At 39.5% G+C, this 17,179-nt stretch overlaps 1 protein-coding gene across 4 annotated transcripts in view; it reads left to right on the forward strand.

Annotated features, from left to right (window-relative positions):
• Positions 1-17,179, forward strand: part of SLC12A4 (solute carrier family 12 member 4) — a 50,363-nt gene that overhangs the window by 13,539 nt on the left and 19,645 nt on the right. The window contains exons 1-8 of one of the 4 annotated variants that reach the window (XM_040571518.1): positions 2,669-2,904; positions 6,310-6,404; positions 8,621-8,752; positions 9,934-9,954; positions 14,739-14,885; positions 15,444-15,498; positions 15,789-15,919; positions 16,338-16,579. In XM_040571518.1, coding sequence (XP_040427452.1) covers positions 2,733-2,904; positions 6,310-6,404; positions 8,621-8,752; positions 9,934-9,954; positions 14,739-14,885; positions 15,444-15,498; positions 15,789-15,919; positions 16,338-16,579 — 995 coding nt within the window. In that variant the 5' untranslated portion in view covers positions 2,669-2,732. Of the gene's footprint in view, positions 1-2,631; positions 2,905-6,309; positions 6,405-8,620; positions 8,753-9,933; positions 9,955-14,738; positions 14,886-15,443; positions 15,499-15,788; positions 15,920-16,337; positions 16,580-17,179 lie in introns of those variants that run through there. The other 3 variants (XM_040571515.1, XM_040571519.1, XM_040571517.1) reach the window with 3 other exon arrangements.

Here is a 17,179-nt window from a genome sequence, read left to right on the forward strand (position 1 = left end):
ATTTAGGGCTTTCTGTTCTTCAGCAATACTCGGTTCTGCAAAACTTTACTGTCTCTGCAAAGAATGCTATCTGAACACTGCACGGCCTTTTCAAGGGAACCAACTTTTATCTTTAGATGCAAGTGTTTGGAAAAGTATTATCACTATTACCATCTGGACAGTGCTTTGTCAAAAAACTGTTACAACAGTTCCTTTTTGTAAAAACAAGCAAACAAACAAACAAAAAACAAACAAACCCCAAAGTATAATGAAAATGGGCTTTGGCAGCTTTTTGTGTTAAAATTTGATCCTTAAGGCTGTGAACAAATGTCTTCATTAAAATGTGTTGACTAATGAAACTATTTGGTTCTGCAAGAAAGAAATATTTGACCTGAAAATAATGTTTGCATCAATCCCATTGTTCCTGTAACTTTTTCTGCTGTAGGATATCTGTCTTGTGTGAACAGTAAATCTAGTAAACTTATTTTATTTTGCGGGCAAAAATTCAAACTGAGTTCTGGCCTGATGATCGGTTCTGTAGAAGTTTGTGGAGGATCCTGACACACAAAAATCTACAAAAGCCAAAATGGATCATCCAAACAGAACGAACTTGTTTTCTGCTGGGGGATCAGCTTTGCATATCTTCAATCTATAAATTAGGTTTTTATTTAAGTTAGGTTCTCTGTAGCAGTGTAATTTTCAGCATGCCAAGATGTGTGTACAGGAGATGTACTGCAGGGATCTGCTAATTCAGCCATTTCTTTCTGACTGAAGAGTAAGCCGACACGATCGGTTGAACATAACTGCCTACTGCTCAGAGAGCTGAAATTAGGTTAAAGGAATCCCTCAGCAGCTGCAGGGTTAGACACTCTACCTTTTAATCTTCAATTCCAGTGTCATTTGTAGATGGAATATTAAAATATGATGGAATATTAAAAATATTTGTAAAATCTTATTAAATCTTAGATTAAGTTACATTTATTTATTTTTAATGTTCCCTGTGCATGAAAACCTCTCAGCCTGTCCCTCACTGTCACAGGCTTTGTGACCAGCGATGCTTGTAAAACGTGGTGCTAGCTGCTTTGCAGCCGATTTCATTACAAAAATATTTTTACTGTGGTGTGCACGAGGGAGGCTGTGCATGCATAGTGCAATTACAAAGAAGATATTAGCTCCTACACCACTCCAGAAATTCAGTTATCTTGTGGGGAGGGTCACAGGGTTTTCTTTGAATGTCTGGTTTTCTAATGAATCTCTGCTCAGAGTTCTGTCCCTGAGTTGAAGGGATGTAGTTAAGGTTTAGGTCTCAATATCTCAGGCAGGGAGCTGCAGGAACGCTGCATATCATCATCAGAGGCTGTATCAAAGTCCAGCCCTCTTGGGAATCCTTTTTTAACATTTTAAGCCTAACTGCAGCTTAATTTGCATTACTGTATTTTCCTGTTATTGGTGCTGGCTAGACGAAAGCTAGTCAGACCCTGTCCATCCATGCCTTCAGCACGCCTTAACGTGTCACGTAGGTAAAGCCTCCCTAAGAACTAGTAAGTATCTGGCTTAGTCATGTCCAAATGGAAAGATCTGAGGGTGTTTTAAGATGTACTAATTTCTACTTATTTAACTGAGCGTGATGAAGTACGGGAGTGGTAGTTTTCTTTAAGGGAGTTCAGAAACTGACATAGGGAACAAAACCTCGACAGGTCGAGTCACGCAGCCACTCCTGCCGGCTTCTCCCAGGGATGATTATTGTCCTAGTCTGGCTGAGTACACCTTATCACTGCAAAGCTTCCTGGTCTGCCTTTACAATAGTTGTGCAGTGCCTAATTGTTCAGCTTTCATTTATCCTCACTAATCTGGCTTTCTTATAGTTGTTTTAAAGTAGGTGTTTTGTCTGTAATTTTCCCTGATTTCTGGTGTTCATCCCTCACCAAAGAAAGCACGATGGCTTGCACGGAAGGCTTGCACACACAGTGCTCTAGCAGGGGAACTGCCTCTCTGGCCTAACCACCTTCTAAAAAGAAAGCAGTTATGTGAACACTGTCCTCTGTTCCTAGTCTTTTTGCTTTTATTAAAGACAACCTAAACTTTTTGGAGAAGAACACAGTACAACCAGTCCACAGACTATCCGGTACAGTTTTGCTACCGTGTTTTTTCCTGGCAATAAGATAAAAGCAAGGCAAAGGTTTGGACATGCATTTATCATTTTATCCTATCTCCTGGGCTTGTGTGTTTGCACATTTCCATATATGCACACCTTGGGATGTTTAGGTGGTGTTCCATGGAGCATCTTTGCTGTTTTATGGAACACAGTTGATCCACACAATGAATGTTGTTCTCTAGACCTGTGTCTGTACCTGAGTAGGGGAGCTTTAAAAAGTGCAGGGACCTATGCTGAAGATTTTAGCCATACTGTGTAATTGTAATGGTGGCTGTAAATAGAATTATTTGGTTTGGAAGAGAATTGGCAGCATACAGAAGTTATTAATAATAACTTAATAATTAAGAACCCTTAATTATTGAAACATAATGAAGACTGAGAAGCAGTGAAACAAGTGAGGAGGAAACATTAGCCTACTTGGCATACAGCTTTCCTATCTCACAAATTGAGATTAATTAGGGACTAAGGCAAATAAATTATTCTCTGTTGCAGAGTATATAGCTCCCTCTTTATGAAATGTTCCTTGCAAAACAATCTTGCATCATGAAAACTAACATCACATAGCTACTGTCCAAGACCAAAGGCCTGATAACTAACAATGTGGAAAACTGTGCCCGTGTCACGAGATGGTGCTCGCCCAGGAGACTTCATGCTTCAGAGTGTAAACTGTCCTCACGAGAAGCTGGGGCGAGAATTCCCCAGAGTATCTTTTCGAGGTCACCTCTGCACTCTTCCAAAACTGATGGAGATAACAAGCTCTTCCTGTTCAAGTAAGTCTGTGTGAAGATGCTGGTATTGCTCATTGGCAGACAGAATATACCGTACAAATATTTTATTGCAATATGTGTCATGCTGTGCTGTACTCTGTTCTGTTGTAGTGTGTTGATTCTTGTGCGATTCTTGTTGAGCAAACGGAGTCATCCACCGTAGGTTTTATTCCTGAAATTGGGAACAGGATATAGAAATAGAGAAGATGAGATTAATGCCTTGGTGTTGTTTTCCAACATGTATGAAAAGTAGAGATTACACCAAACATACAACTGTAGTGAAGGTGATGTTGGCAATCATTTCATTAGCTGTTTTAGACTATTCAGTGTACTACTCCTTTTGATGCAGGACACATCTCTGTAGCACCCAGATCCACGTACTGGTGAAACTAAAATATGTTCTTTGAAAGAACTTGAATGTAAACTTACAATGCCAAGCAGTGGAGTATAAGTGACCAGTGTTTGAGAGGGAGTTTAATGTGGCATTTCGTTGGATTGGTAGAATCATGGAGTTTGAAAATTCACTATTATTTTGTATAGTTGGAAGTAATCCGTAATCTGTATGTACTTCCAGGATAATGGAGCTAGTGCTGTGAATGTGGTAAAAAGCCAGCTGTATCTCTCTATCATCTGAACTTTTCTATAGAGAGAAATGTGTGCCCTAGCAATTGCAAAAACAATGCTCTAATTCCAGTCACTAGTGTTGCTGCTTTTCTTTTGCAGTTAGCTTTGTTTGAGCTTCCTGCGTGCAGGAAGATGTATAGAGCAAGCACACCAAGGACTTAAATTCAGAAGGAAAGCCAATGGGAAGGAATTTGGTGATACTGGAAAATGCAAATGGTGACTGAGAGAGGAGCCGCGCGCTCTTCCTGAGAAGGACAGAGAGCTTTTGAAGAGACCAGTGATGAAAAATGTACTGCAGTAAAACGAAGATGCATCTAAAAAATAATCCCACTTATCTTGATTGATCTCAAGTCACTGTCTTTGTGTCAGGCTTAGGGAGAAGGTATGACGTAATGTTTGTTAACCAAGGGCAAGTTACACTGATGACAGTAATGAGAGGCTTGGCATTTTGAAAGAGCAAAACAATTGTCATCTTCTATAAAAATCTGGGATTGGATGTATGAGTTATCTTGACAACAGTGTGATTTTACACATAAAAAGAGAGAGATTGTGTAAGCATTACAAATAGTGGGAACACCCACTATACTTTTTTTGAAGTGGTGGTAAACTGCTTCTATAAGCTAAGAACAAAGAAAATTACAACAGCAAAGAATTAGTTTAAAAATCATTGTTTGACTTTTTTTTAAACTTTGAGTTATCAAAGCAAGTATATAGGAGATAAGAAAACAACGTGAATTGTGACCCTGCTACATTTGGTAAGTGTAATGAGGAGATACTGCACAGACCAAAGTTTTCGATTTTCGTGGTCAAACAGACCCCACCTATTTTCAATTTCATAAGTAAAATCTATGGCAGATGACTCAATTTCCTCCGCAAGACTTGCAAATGTACTTTGACCAAAATAGAATAGAATGGACTGCAGAATAGCAAGCAATATGTACTACAATAAAATTGGTCTAGTACACTCCCTCTGCCAATGAAAGACCTAACGTACACAGAAAGCAAGTAGTTCTTACCGTTTGTTTAGTAAGTATTTGTCTTTATTTAAATTGATAAACATGTTATTTTGATTCTGTGTTGCTAAACCTAGAGATATTTTTTCCTAGTCATGCAAAAGTTTGACAATATACAGCAATGTAAACATCCCTTACATGTAGGTAGGGTCAGCAAATAGGCTGAGACAAGTGCAAGGCAGCTGCTAATCCACATTTTGGTGATAATCCTCAGAGCAGTGAGAAAAGCAGTAGGCATGTAAAAACAGCTGACTGCTATCTACCAATGTTTTCAGTCTGCTAAGTGATTACTTCCAGAAACTTACAAAGACATCTGTTGTTTGTGAGTTTTTCCCCACCAGTTTTGCTCGAAGCACCTGCGAGAAATTTCCAGCAAATAGTGCTTCTTCACATGCGTTGCTTCCCTTCAGCGAGAATAGCACTAAAATTTCTTGTATTATTTTGCTAGAAACAATAATGTTGGTAACGGTGGGGTATATGCTGATCTGTGTGTGTAGGGGAGGAGTCTTCTACTTGCCTGCCATGTTAATTTTGTAAGTTGATTCAGATCTCACAATGCAGAAATAATTACACTTTCATGATATTAAAATAATTTAGCATAGCACTGTTGAATTGATTACTTTAATCAGTGAAAATATGCACCCCAAAATCCAGCTATTTAATCTTGTGCTTTTTACCTAGTCAGTGTACAAGGCTTCTTTAACTTGCCATCTTTTTATTTGAGATAATCTGTTTTTCCTTTCATTTTCAATTTCTTTAGTGGTTACTTTTTTTTTCTTGGTAAATAGAAAGAGTATTCCTTGGATTGACCTTCTTTTAAGGAGATACTTTTGGAAATCTCTTTAATTTCTGTTGGCTGAAAGAGCAGGGAGTGAAGAGTTAGAAGCAAAAGAAAGGAACTGAAAGGAATTGTTGTTTGTCAAGCAGACTATAATGGGAGCCACATGTCAGAGAACTTCTGATTACTGGAATCAACTTCATTTTAAATTTTCTTAACTTTATTTTATTTTTCTTTTGGCAGAGATCATTTTGTACTATAGTGCCCTTTTTAATTTTTAAATTTATACTTTTTTAAAGAAAGTTCTGATCTCCCACATTATCTTTTTGTTTTTGTGGTTCGTTGCATATGTGAATGCTTTGCTTTTACTGTACCTGATGTTAGGTTTTAATTTAAAAGCATAAGTGTCTGAAGAATGCATGGTGTGTTCAAAACAAATAACTGGTAAGGCTTCATGAAGTCAGTGTGGTTTGATGTCTAGGACTTAGTGGGCGGGGGTGTGGAGGAGCTTTTTGGTTGATATTTTCCGGTATTGTAACAACAGAATCTAGTTTTTGAATTGTTCAGTCTTATTAGATTGACCTGATCTGTTTGGACATGCTGCTCACAAGTTACTCTCAGCGTTAGGAGAGATTTCCGGGCGCAGAAGAACTGTATCTTGACTTCTCGCAGTTCTGTGAAAGGAATAGTCATCTAAGGAAACATTAGAGAACAAAGGCACAGCTGGGGATTAGCTGGGACCCTACTTGTATATTTTGCTTTGCAGTGACTTGTTAGTCTGCTTTGATGAAAACAGGAGTAGAAAGAGCAAAACCTCCCCTGTCAGAGTCATGTCTCTGATACCGATATCGTGGAATAACTTTAGATACCAAAAAAAACAGATTCAGTTGAACAAACAAGTTTATTCCCTGTGGATTATTTTTGTCAAGGTTACAGAGTTTCCTTGGGATTTCTCTCTGTTTTTACCAAAATCTGCTTCGTTTTTCTTTGCAGGTCATGGCAACCATAAAGAAAACAGTCCTTTCCTCAACAGTTCAGAAGCTGGCAAGGGAGGTGATTACTATGACAGAAATCTGGCCTTGTTTGAGGTAACTTCTAAGTGTTTTTCAGACTTTTGATGTGATTTGTGATCTTCCGAGCTGGGAGGGATTGAATGTGTATTATTTATCATTCAGTGGAAGGTAGAGCATTGCAAAGATCCAGGTGGATTGGTACCTAACTCTCACTGAATGGGAGTCTGGTATCTAAAAACCTGTCAGTGTGTTTAAGGGTAAGTCTATAACGTAGCAAAGTATAATGGTACCAGAGGTGACTTGAAGAATTTAAATAGTGAAGCTGTGGCACTGTGGGCTGAGCAGTGTGGAAAGTGAGCCTCGGCTGATTTGCCGTGTTGAGAAGCCCTGCGTTGTCCTGCAGGAGAGTGCCTAAATTCAGGTACCCAAATTAGCCCGGATGTCCTGTATTATACCTGCAGTATGTCAGTAATTGGGATTTCTTCACCACTTGTGGTTGTGGGTATGTGTTTGCTGTCTGAGGTAATGGTGGGACGTTCTGTGTGATGGAATAGCTCAGATACTGTGGGGCAGAGAGAGGTGACTGGTTCCACGCAGAAGTGAGGAGGACCAGACTCCTATGCAGGAGGCTATCTGGACCCACATCAAGTCCAGCAGAATCCTCCTCATTTTGCTGGCACTTCATTAAGTGAAAATATCTCATGGTGTGCTAAGACCAAGCTTCTAAAAAAATGTTTTCAGAAGCTCAGGTTCTGGGGAGTGGTGCAGAGGGTTTATGCATGGCTCTGCAGCTGCTTTCCAGCTGGGCTCCTGACTTACTGCTTCCCAGTGATCCTGGTTAACTACACCTAGCCAGGCTGGCCTCTGCAAAGTCCAGCTGTGTGGCATAGAGCCTGACACATATAATTAGCCTGCTAGATAGCAACTCACCCTGGAATTCCTACAAAAGTGTTTGCATGGCAGTGTGCTTGAGCTAAAGACTTGGAAGCACGCTCCCAGCTCCAGTGTCTCCTTCCTCCAAGGCACAGTGATTCCGTGACCAGGATAAACTGGTTTGCAGGTCATGGTTAGTCTGCCATTTGTGGAGTTAGTGACTGCTGCTACTTACATCATGCCTGCCTCCTTCCTAAGCAGTAGCACAGTACCACACCAGTGCTGCAGGCTGTTTCTGTAGTGCTAAAGAGGAGGAGGAGGAGCAGGTAAACATCCCAAAGGCTATGCTGCCCAACTGAATGGGGAGCACATTACTCCAACCTCTTTCTGGACTGGAATCATAACCAGGTTTTTAAAGATGGGAAATGTAGGTTTCATAGATGAGATTTGTGGAGAGAATAAGAAAAGGGATGCTTAGCTCATGGCATTACCTTTTTACTGTTTGCGGTCAGTTTCTGCATCAGCTGCAAAGCATTAATCCTCCCAGGAACCGTTCATGACAATCCATGAAGATATGGTAAAACTTCAGACAGTGAAATCTTTCATAATCAGCTTTGATTTTCTATGTAGAACGTTGTTTCTCTTTGCCATGCATTACTTATTGTGCAATTAGACATGTAAGGCATTTCAGTTTCACAGAGAAAGGGGAAGAGAATGACTTTGTCCTACTTTTGTTTCTTTGCAGGCTAGCTGTTTCAGTGAGCTGCAGCTTTTTTTTTTTTTTTTCTTTTTCCTTCTTTGTCTGAGGAAAGTATTTGATTGCATGGGGAAGCCACTGATTTGTTCTTGAAATTACTTTCAGAAGCAGAGGTTGGACGGGAAGAATGTAAAACTGTGAGGCTCTATACATGTGGCTTCTGGGATTTTTTATCTAGTTCCACATGAATTAGATTACACAGCTTGAAAAGTGTAATAAAGTGATCAGAATACACATGTGCGTGCAACGATTGGACTTCAATCATTAGACTGTTGGCTTATTTGGAAATTTGAATCTTTTTAAACTCTCTGTTGTTGTACATTGATGTTAGAGATTCATGCAAGGCACATGTTCATTTTTGTATAGTCCTGAAGCTCAAAGTTCTGCTTTATTGCTGTAATTTGTGTTTTCCAGCACATAAGGAGAAGGATGCATTCAGTGCATACCTGTTGCCATGGCCTTTTCCTGTCAGAGTTGCCCTCATTTCAGAAATAAGTCCTCTCCTCAGTGGTTCATGCACGATTAAATATTCCATTTTTCCCTTGTTGGTTTCACTGGTGTGTTCCTTGGCAGCCTCAGGCATGCCAAGGAAGGCATGACCCCACCTACTCTCCACAAATGCTGTGACTCGCAGAAGCTGACTTGTTGCCTTCTTCCACAGGAAGAACTCGATATACGACCAAAAGTGTCATCTCTGCTTGGCAAGTTGGTCAACTACACAAACCTTACCCAGGGTGTTAAGGAACATGAAGAAGCAGAAAGCACCGATGGCTCCAAGAAGAAAGTATCAAAAGTAAGTAAAGATTCTCTCCGTGGCCAGCTAACAAACAGAATAGTTCCCTATGTGAATTTGGAGAGCTGGACTCCTTTACACTTTATCTTAACTTCTGTAGCTGTGAGGTGCTGTGGCAGTGTTGCCAAGAAAACCATAGAACTCAGTGGTAATCAGATGGCAGCAAAAAATTGGAACTGCTCCAGTGGTTGAGGAGGGTGCACTACTGTGCAGTTACATATGCTTGGAGTGGGTTTAGGTAGGATAAGCTTTTAGCTGTGAATTGAAGTACAAAACAAAAACCAACGGCTTTTCCCTAGCGCTGTTTGAGGCGCTGGGTAATATCAGTGATCTCTGCAAGCCTGTTAGGTATGACACAGGGCTCGAAGGAGACAACGCCCTTAAAGAGTGGTGGGTGGAGGTCAGATTGGACACCCCAGGGCAGCTTAAGTGTCATTGTGGTTGATAGGCTCTTAAGCAACTGAATTCCACCCCGAAGGGTCTGCAGTTAGATGGTTAGCCCATTTGGGCTGGCCTTGTAATAAGTAAGTAGAAGGTGAGGTTGGATTGTTGGTAGTTTGATTTCTATCACAAGGGCTATGTTCTAACTGCTGTTGTCAGTGCTCTGGCAGTCAGGCAAGTGTTTTAGTTGGTGCTAAAACTAAGTGGTAGGGTTGCATTTTATGACACTTGCAGGCCTGTCAGTTTTTTCAAAGGAAAGATTTCCAAAGAATGAAGATAGCATTTGAATTCTACAGATTTCATAATATTGTCATGTCAAAAATTTTTGATCCATTTCAAAAAGAGATGGAAGTGATAATGCTGAAAAACAGCACATTGTTCTCAAAGAGAATGCACATTATGCCATGCTAAATGCTGGATTCCAGCTCTCTTGCTCACACTGTTTCCTTACTCTGCTTGTTTAGTCAACGTGAAGCTTAAAGTTCAGTTTTATCTGGGACCACAAGCACTAAAGTGCTGCAATATTGGGGTTAATATGACATCATTACAAGACTGAGTGAAGGTTGTCTAGGTGCTGTACTGCATTTTGGTACTTCAACCGTAAATCAAAAAAGTAATTTAAACTTTTTAACTGTGAGTTTCTTTTGCGTGATACTTGTATTATGCTAATTGTTGAGTCTGTGCAAAGTTTTTACCTTCATATTGCTAATATGAAATCTCATCTGTATCTCTTGTTTTAGCATGCTGTTGAGGGGAATAAGGTGAGGCATCTGTTGTTAATTTGGTGATATTGCATAAGCTAAAAAAAATATTTCCACCTCTTCTTACCAAAAGCAGGTTGGTGGTTATCCCTGCAAAGACAGAATGGAAGGAGATGCAATAGGCAAGTCCTTACTGTTCAGATAAAGTTCTAATCATCTTTGCTATTAATTTCCTTACTGATTGCCCAGGCAGGATACCAGTGTAAGATGCAGTCTAATCTGAAAGCCAGTCACTTATTTTCCTATTGAGAAAGAATTAAGAGAATTTGGTGTGTAGAGTAATATTGGTTAAGACGGTCACAGTATAGCTTCCTATGGAAGAAACTCAGCAAATAACAGGAAAATGAGAAGTTGTTTTAACTCCTCAGTAGAGTAACATGTAAAGTTTGTTAGTGTTTCTGTGTCTAGGTATGATATGTGTAAACACTTAAGTATTTTGAAACTGTTTACGGCTATAAAAAAGAAATACTGTCCTCATGAAAGCTATGCTTCTATGGTAAAATGCACTTTGGGCTTCTAATTGTCTAGAATTATGTCTTACTATGTCCCTAAAATGTATGTTTACAGACTTCTCAGATTTTTTTTTTGTAGAATGATTCGGGTAACTATTCCAAAAGTGATAGTATTACCCTGTGTTAATACCTCAGTGTTTTTTGTTTAAACACTGCTATTTCCTTAAGTGAATCTTTGCCTAGCATGTCTGTCTCTGAGATAAATTACATCAATTGCAATATCATAACAGTACTTTGAATTTCTTCTCCCTGTCTTGCCATAAGCAATATGAAAGTTTAAACATCTCATAGAATATAATGAAGTCAAATAATAACTCGGCCAATAATTATATCATAAAAAATGGGAAACTGTACAATGCTGTGCATTGAAATTATCCAGACACTGTACAAATGAGATTATTCCATGGATTTTCAGAACTTTTTAAAACATTTGGTTTTAGTCATTTTTGAAGTATAAACCGATGCACTGCTGATACCCTATTCTTCCTATTTGAGTGTTAGCACGGGAGCAGGTGGCCCATATAGTTTTTGAGTGCCAGCTTTGGTAACTGACTCATTGCTGAATGTTCTCCTGGGTTTGTTCAGCTAATACATGCCCAACTAACTTGACAAAAGGTGAGCTGCCTGTCCTGTTGCGTTACTTACTGAATTGGCATCTTATTGACAAAAACTTGAGCAAGGAGGGTTAGCAGACTCTAGATCTGGTATTCAAAAATTGAAAGAAGAAAGCAGTCCTTTCAGTGAGTGAACATATTTCTATCTGAGCCGGTAAGGCAGGTCTCTGAATGAGAACTCTTTTGTGAGCTGGCACACCACTCTCCCCCAGATCATATCATTTCAAATTAAAGAGGAGAGCATGAGAGAGCACATGCAGTTGTGCGCACATAAAGTGATGAAATCTCTGAGTGGCGGGTATCAAAAAAAAGGGATCTTTCTTCAAATCCTAAGCTTAAATGAGTAGATAATGAGGTGCTTTGCCTGGTGAAGATCATTGTTGTTGACACCCACTTTCCAAAGTGACAAGATGAAAAGAGATTTGCTATTTCCACAAACTCTGGAAAATGCATTACCCCTTTCCTAATCCCTTGGAATCATTAATGCAGAATTTGTGGAAGGTACAAGTAAAGATCAGGACAATATCAGGGCAAAACAGCTCAATATAAACGTATTACCCTGCTTCAGCATTCCCATTAGATATTTTTGATGGTATCATCCTGTGTTAGACATACATCAGAAGAAAATTGACACTACTGCATTGTAACAGGGTAGAGATTTGGGTTGCTTTTTCTGTTTTATAAATACAGTCTTGTATTAAAGCACTTAGTAGTCACAGTGCTATAAAATATCCTTTTCTCATGGTGGAAATTAGATTAAGTATTTTAGTTCATGTATTTTTAACAAGGCAGAGCATTTCTGTGCTGCTGTTTGTCCTCATGCTACAGAGCAACCCCAAGAGCTGTCATTACTGATCAATGTCCCTGAGCCCTGCAGGCAAGTGCTTTGATGATCTGTCATACTAGCACAATGGAAATAATGTCCTTCAGACTCAGATCAATATTTGTATCAATTATGTGTCTGCAGCTGATAAGAGAGAATGCCACACATGCAGGAACATGATCTGCATCGCTGAAACTGAGATTTTTGAGATTGTTCTGTCTTTTCTCAGTTGAACTAAACTAAACCAGTGTTTTTCAAAATGTCTTTGTTTTATTTCCTTTGTGCAGCCTGGGTTGTTTAGTTTTATTTGACAGCTGCAGAGGCTGAACATAACGCCTTTCTTATTTCAGTTTGCATTCCGTTAAAGCTTCAGTACTGGTTTAGTATCACTTACTCCAACTTAATGTTGATTAAAAAAAATGAATAAAAAGGGTTAAGTTGCTGAAGATTACTGGCATTAAATATTTCTCTGAACAAGCTGGTGCAAGCAATATTTGTGCATCATTCATTTCATGGATGTTTTTTTTTTTATTCCACAGGGTAAGAAAATGCAGAGTAAACTCTTATGCCTCAGGTGCACTTAGTAATGCTGTGGTTTGGGTTTCATCTGCTGGCAGACGCTGGTGCATCTCCTAGGTTAGGCTGCTGTGCTCTGCAGTAGTCTCATAGCTATGCAATTAATGCGCAGTTCCTCTGTGGCTGGAGCTGGCTTGTCACTTGATACACAAAAAGGGCTTCTCCAGAGGGATGGGGAGGGGATGATGAACACTAGAGCAAAACTGCCAAATAGAACAGATAAGAAAGAGCTGAGCGAAGGCAAATTCTTAGGCGAATGAAACAGATGTTGAGAGATGTATAACAGGCAGGCTGAAAACTCACCTGCTTTGCTAGTGCTTGGAACACTGTGCGTAGAATATACAGCTGTGCTCCCCCTGCCCCTGCTGTGTAATGGCAATAAGTTGGGCTTCTGAGGAAACAAGGGTATTATAAAGAATAGCCTGAGAAGATTTTCCTCTGCTGAGGCATTGGAACAACTCATTTCAAAATCCTTACCCTGATCAAGATACTTAAGTACAAGTGTCATTTCTGGTAGTATCAGAAGACAGCAATTCCTTTCATCCTTGTACATCATCCTGACAAAGCTTTCAGTTCTGTAGGGTGGTAATTTTTGTAGAAACGGCAAATTTAGGGACTTCTTTGTACTGTGGCTTTGGAGCCGTGTAGTAAGAGCGCTCTGGACCCATTCTGACCCTTCTGGTCATGTAGGGTAAGCCCACTGCTGACCACCAGCACACGGTCACATTGCCCACTTTACTTCAGGAGGTTTAGCTTCAGTCACGGACTGAATTCAAAGCTGACTTAAAAAAAAATAATAATAAAAAAAAAATTGGTTAGCAGTTCCTGGTATTTCTAACAACGAATTGTTCGGATCCTGTTCATAAGTACGGTTTTCTTTCATCTCAGACACAGCAAATTACTAATGCAGATGAGGACATTCCAAATTGTAACATGCAATTGCAAGTTGCACTGAATTCTTCGGATTCTTATTTTAACCTGGTGATACTATAACCGCTATATTTTCTGGGATTTTGCTTTGTGTGCCAAAATATACTTTTGCCTTACCTTAGCTAATTCATTCTTTCCTAAGTGAAGACAAGGCAAGAATGAAGTTAGCCGCTTTATTGCTTTGATAGTAATATGCATGTCCTAAGTACCATTGCTTTTGATTCATGACTGATTTGTTTACAGGAGTGCATGTTATGGCTTTATTTTTGCATTTCGTTAATGCTATGTGTAGTCAAATTTGAACAAGTTTTGTTACCTCCCTTTAATATCCTTGTCATTTAGGTGACTGTGTACGGGTTTCTTTGGATGCTGCCTGTCTGTAATATGGTTTGGAATTCAGGCTTATTAATGCAAAGTGTGTAAACGGATGTGCCTTTGAGAAGTTAGGTTCCCCCTATGTTTCAGCATTCTGTATGATTTTAAATGAAGAACAGAACATGGAAGCAATTAAATGTCTTGGCAGGAAACCACAGAGATTTTGGACTCTGAATTGCTGCCAGTGCCAGGTGTGCCAACGCAGAGACCACTTTTATTCCTTGAAAATAAACCTTTCCCAGTGGCACTTTGATATCATTGGTTGAGATCTGACTGTCCTTTGACAATAACTATTGAGGCAAAGGAGAATTCTGGAAGATACTGTGTTGAATGCCAGTAGTGTGCAGTCACTGTGAAGTCACGTAAATAATTTGCATTTTTACAGTCACTGTCAAAAGCAATTCAGAGTCTGATGCTAGTATTATTTAAGTATAAGAAAGGTAAAATCATTACTTTTATATGGAATATATAAAATGAAAAAAAAAAAAAAACCTAACACATTAAGATTGCCTGTAGATTGCTTCCAAATCTTTTGTGGTTATAACAGCACAAAAGTATATTTTCCAGGAAGCTAATTTATAAGCTCTGGAGAGTAGGGTAGGTTCTGTCCTACTCTGAGTCTGCAGCCCTCACCTGGTTTTATCCTAGAAACTCTGTGGTTCTACAGTAAAACAGATTAATATGGTTAGCTGTTAGTGACTAGTGTTAAATGCTGAATATAATGATTTCAAATGTGAAGATGTGATAGGGTCAGCATCTTGTTCATAAATGCTGGGTTTTGGTGTTAGCAGTTTGCTTCATGTTTTGTGGAAGTGGAGGATAATAGTACTTGTGTGTGCCTACTTTATGTTTCGCAGATTTTTTATCATTTAAAAAACTGAAGTTGTATGTTTTTTGGTTACCTATGCTTTGAATAATTCCAGATAATGAATGCCAACATACTTTTTTTTTCAGTCACCCAGCATGGGTACCCTGATGGGGGTGTATTTACCATGCATGCAGAACATCTTTGGGGTTATTCTCTTCCTTCGGCTGACTTGGATGGTAGGAATGGCCGGAGTTCTCCAGTCCTTCCTGATTGTATTACTTTGCTGCTGTTGTGTAAGTATATAGCTAAAATAACACCTGTTACGTAACACCTGTGAAACTAGTGAGACACTTGGAGGGGCTGCATTGTAGACGCATGTGTAATGAAAAGCCATGTTTTTGTAGGCATGTGACTTTTTTTAAAATTTGTGTGTGATCATATTTCTAAACTGGCAAACCATTTCTAGTGTAGATACAGCTATAAAAATGGTGTTTGTTCAGCACAAAGCTGTTTTCTGTGTCCATCTTAGGTCACGGCTGCCTGCTTTGCTGGACAAGCCTTTGTTGGAATTTCAGCTCTGCAGAGGGAGTGACACCTGTGCTCTTTTATCATGCTTTGTCTGCAGACAGACATTATTTGACCTGATAAAGCAGCCATCTCTCAGGCAAAAGTCTCAACAGCTTGATTAAATTCCTGCTCCCCTTGTTTTCTTTCAGATAATGACCTGTCAGGGCAGAATAAACAGAAATATTTTATTGTTTGTGTGCTGGCAGGTTTACTCTAACAAGGAATAAGTTACAATTTAAACAAATGTTGTTGACACCATCGTTTCCTTTTTCTTGTTCTCATAGACCATGTTGACAACCATATCAATGAGTGCTATTGCCACAAATGGTGTTGTTCCAGGTAAGTGTAGTTAGCAAACTACTACTAAAATGTGGTTTTAATCCAGAGAAACTTGTTTAAGCCAGGTTACAAAGCCTGAATTCATATTTAGTATTTCTCTTTAATATCAATTAGGCTAAATGCTATTTTTTTTTTGTTTTACTTACCACCGTACTAACAAAAAGATGCTTTAATTGAAGCTCTAGAAAAGCAGATACACACTGTAGTTTTGGTACATTCTTTTGTGATTGTTTAAAAATGTATAACAACCAACAAATGGCAATTTTACCCTCTCTTTTCTTGTTTCGTAGCTGGTGGCTCCTATTTCATGATATCCAGGTCATTAGGCCCAGAGTTTGGTGGAGCTGTAGGGCTGTGCTTTTATTTGGGAACAACATTTGCAGGAGCAATGTATATCCTTGGTGCCATTGAGATTTTATTGGTGAGTAATACTGGGGCAGATGTGCTTTTAAGGCAACTGGCAGATAGAAATACTGCAGTATTCTTGTCCCATATTCGTATGCACGTTCACATGTCAGACCAGAAGGTCTCCAGTTCTGTACTGCTAGTGTTGCCCTTTGAAAGTTGCATGCTCTGTGGGTATCTAGAATGCGAAGTCTCATGAAAATGTGGACAGAAGCATGACTTAATCAAATATATGTGCTCATCATTGATAAAGTTGGCTGAGTTGTACTACTGAAATAGAATGAGCTGTTACGCTTTGACCTTTCCTATAAACCAAAGGTTCCTGGTGAAATTGGAGAATGATTTGCATTTCTTGTATAGGGACAAGATCACTACAGTAGTGTAGGCAGAATTCTGTTTCTGTGCTCCTTCAACTTGCTTTCTTCTTATTTCAGACATATATTGTGCCACAAGCAGCAATTTTTTATCCATCCGGTGCCCATGATGCATCCAGTGCTATGCTAAACAACATGAGGGTGTATGGAACTGTATTTCTCATCTTAATGGCAGTGGTGGTCTTTGTAGGTGTGAAATATGTTAACAAATTTGCTTCCCTCTTCTTGGCCTGCGTAGTAATATCCATACTGTCCATTTACGCTGGAGCTATCAAGTCCATCTTTGATCCACCTGAATTTCCGTGAGTATTATTTCTGGACTGGGGTGGGGTGGGGGATATAGCTTTGACTACGGATTTGGAAGATGGGATTCAATGGAAGTTACTTAAAACTTGTGCCTAATGTGTTGTCAAAGTTCTTTTTTTGTGTGTGTGAATTATTTCAGATTTTTTAGCTGTATATAGCAGCACTGATAGTCTTCTGCCTGCAGAGCTCATGGAATAGAAACTCCTTGGGCCAAAATAAATGCATTGTCACATTCTTTAACTGTTTCAGTAGAACAAAGTCTCGTGAGTGTACCAGGTTGATGGAGGCTGACATTTCTCTGCTTCCCACAAAGACGATCCATTTAGCCTATGGCTGCTGAGTTACTTTTGGGCAAGGATTGGGCTGGGTTATTTATGCAGCCCTCCTCAGCAGAAAGCAGTGTGGCAGCTCTGTTTTCTGCAGGCCAGTCAGACATGATGTGCTGCCTTCATGGCTGGAAACTGTGGTGGTGTGATGCTGCTGCTCCCTGAGAAACAGAGCATCTCTCAGGAATGTGGGAGGTGTGATGGGGCCATACTGAAGCACCAGTGGAACTTCCCTTTGGTTTGAAGGCAGATTAGTCTACTGTATGAGTA

The sequence above is a fragment of the Cygnus olor genome, chromosome 12 (assembly GCF_009769625.2).
Source record: "Cygnus olor isolate bCygOlo1 chromosome 12, bCygOlo1.pri.v2, whole genome shotgun sequence".
NCBI lineage: Eukaryota > Metazoa > Chordata > Aves > Anseriformes > Anatidae > Cygnus > Cygnus olor.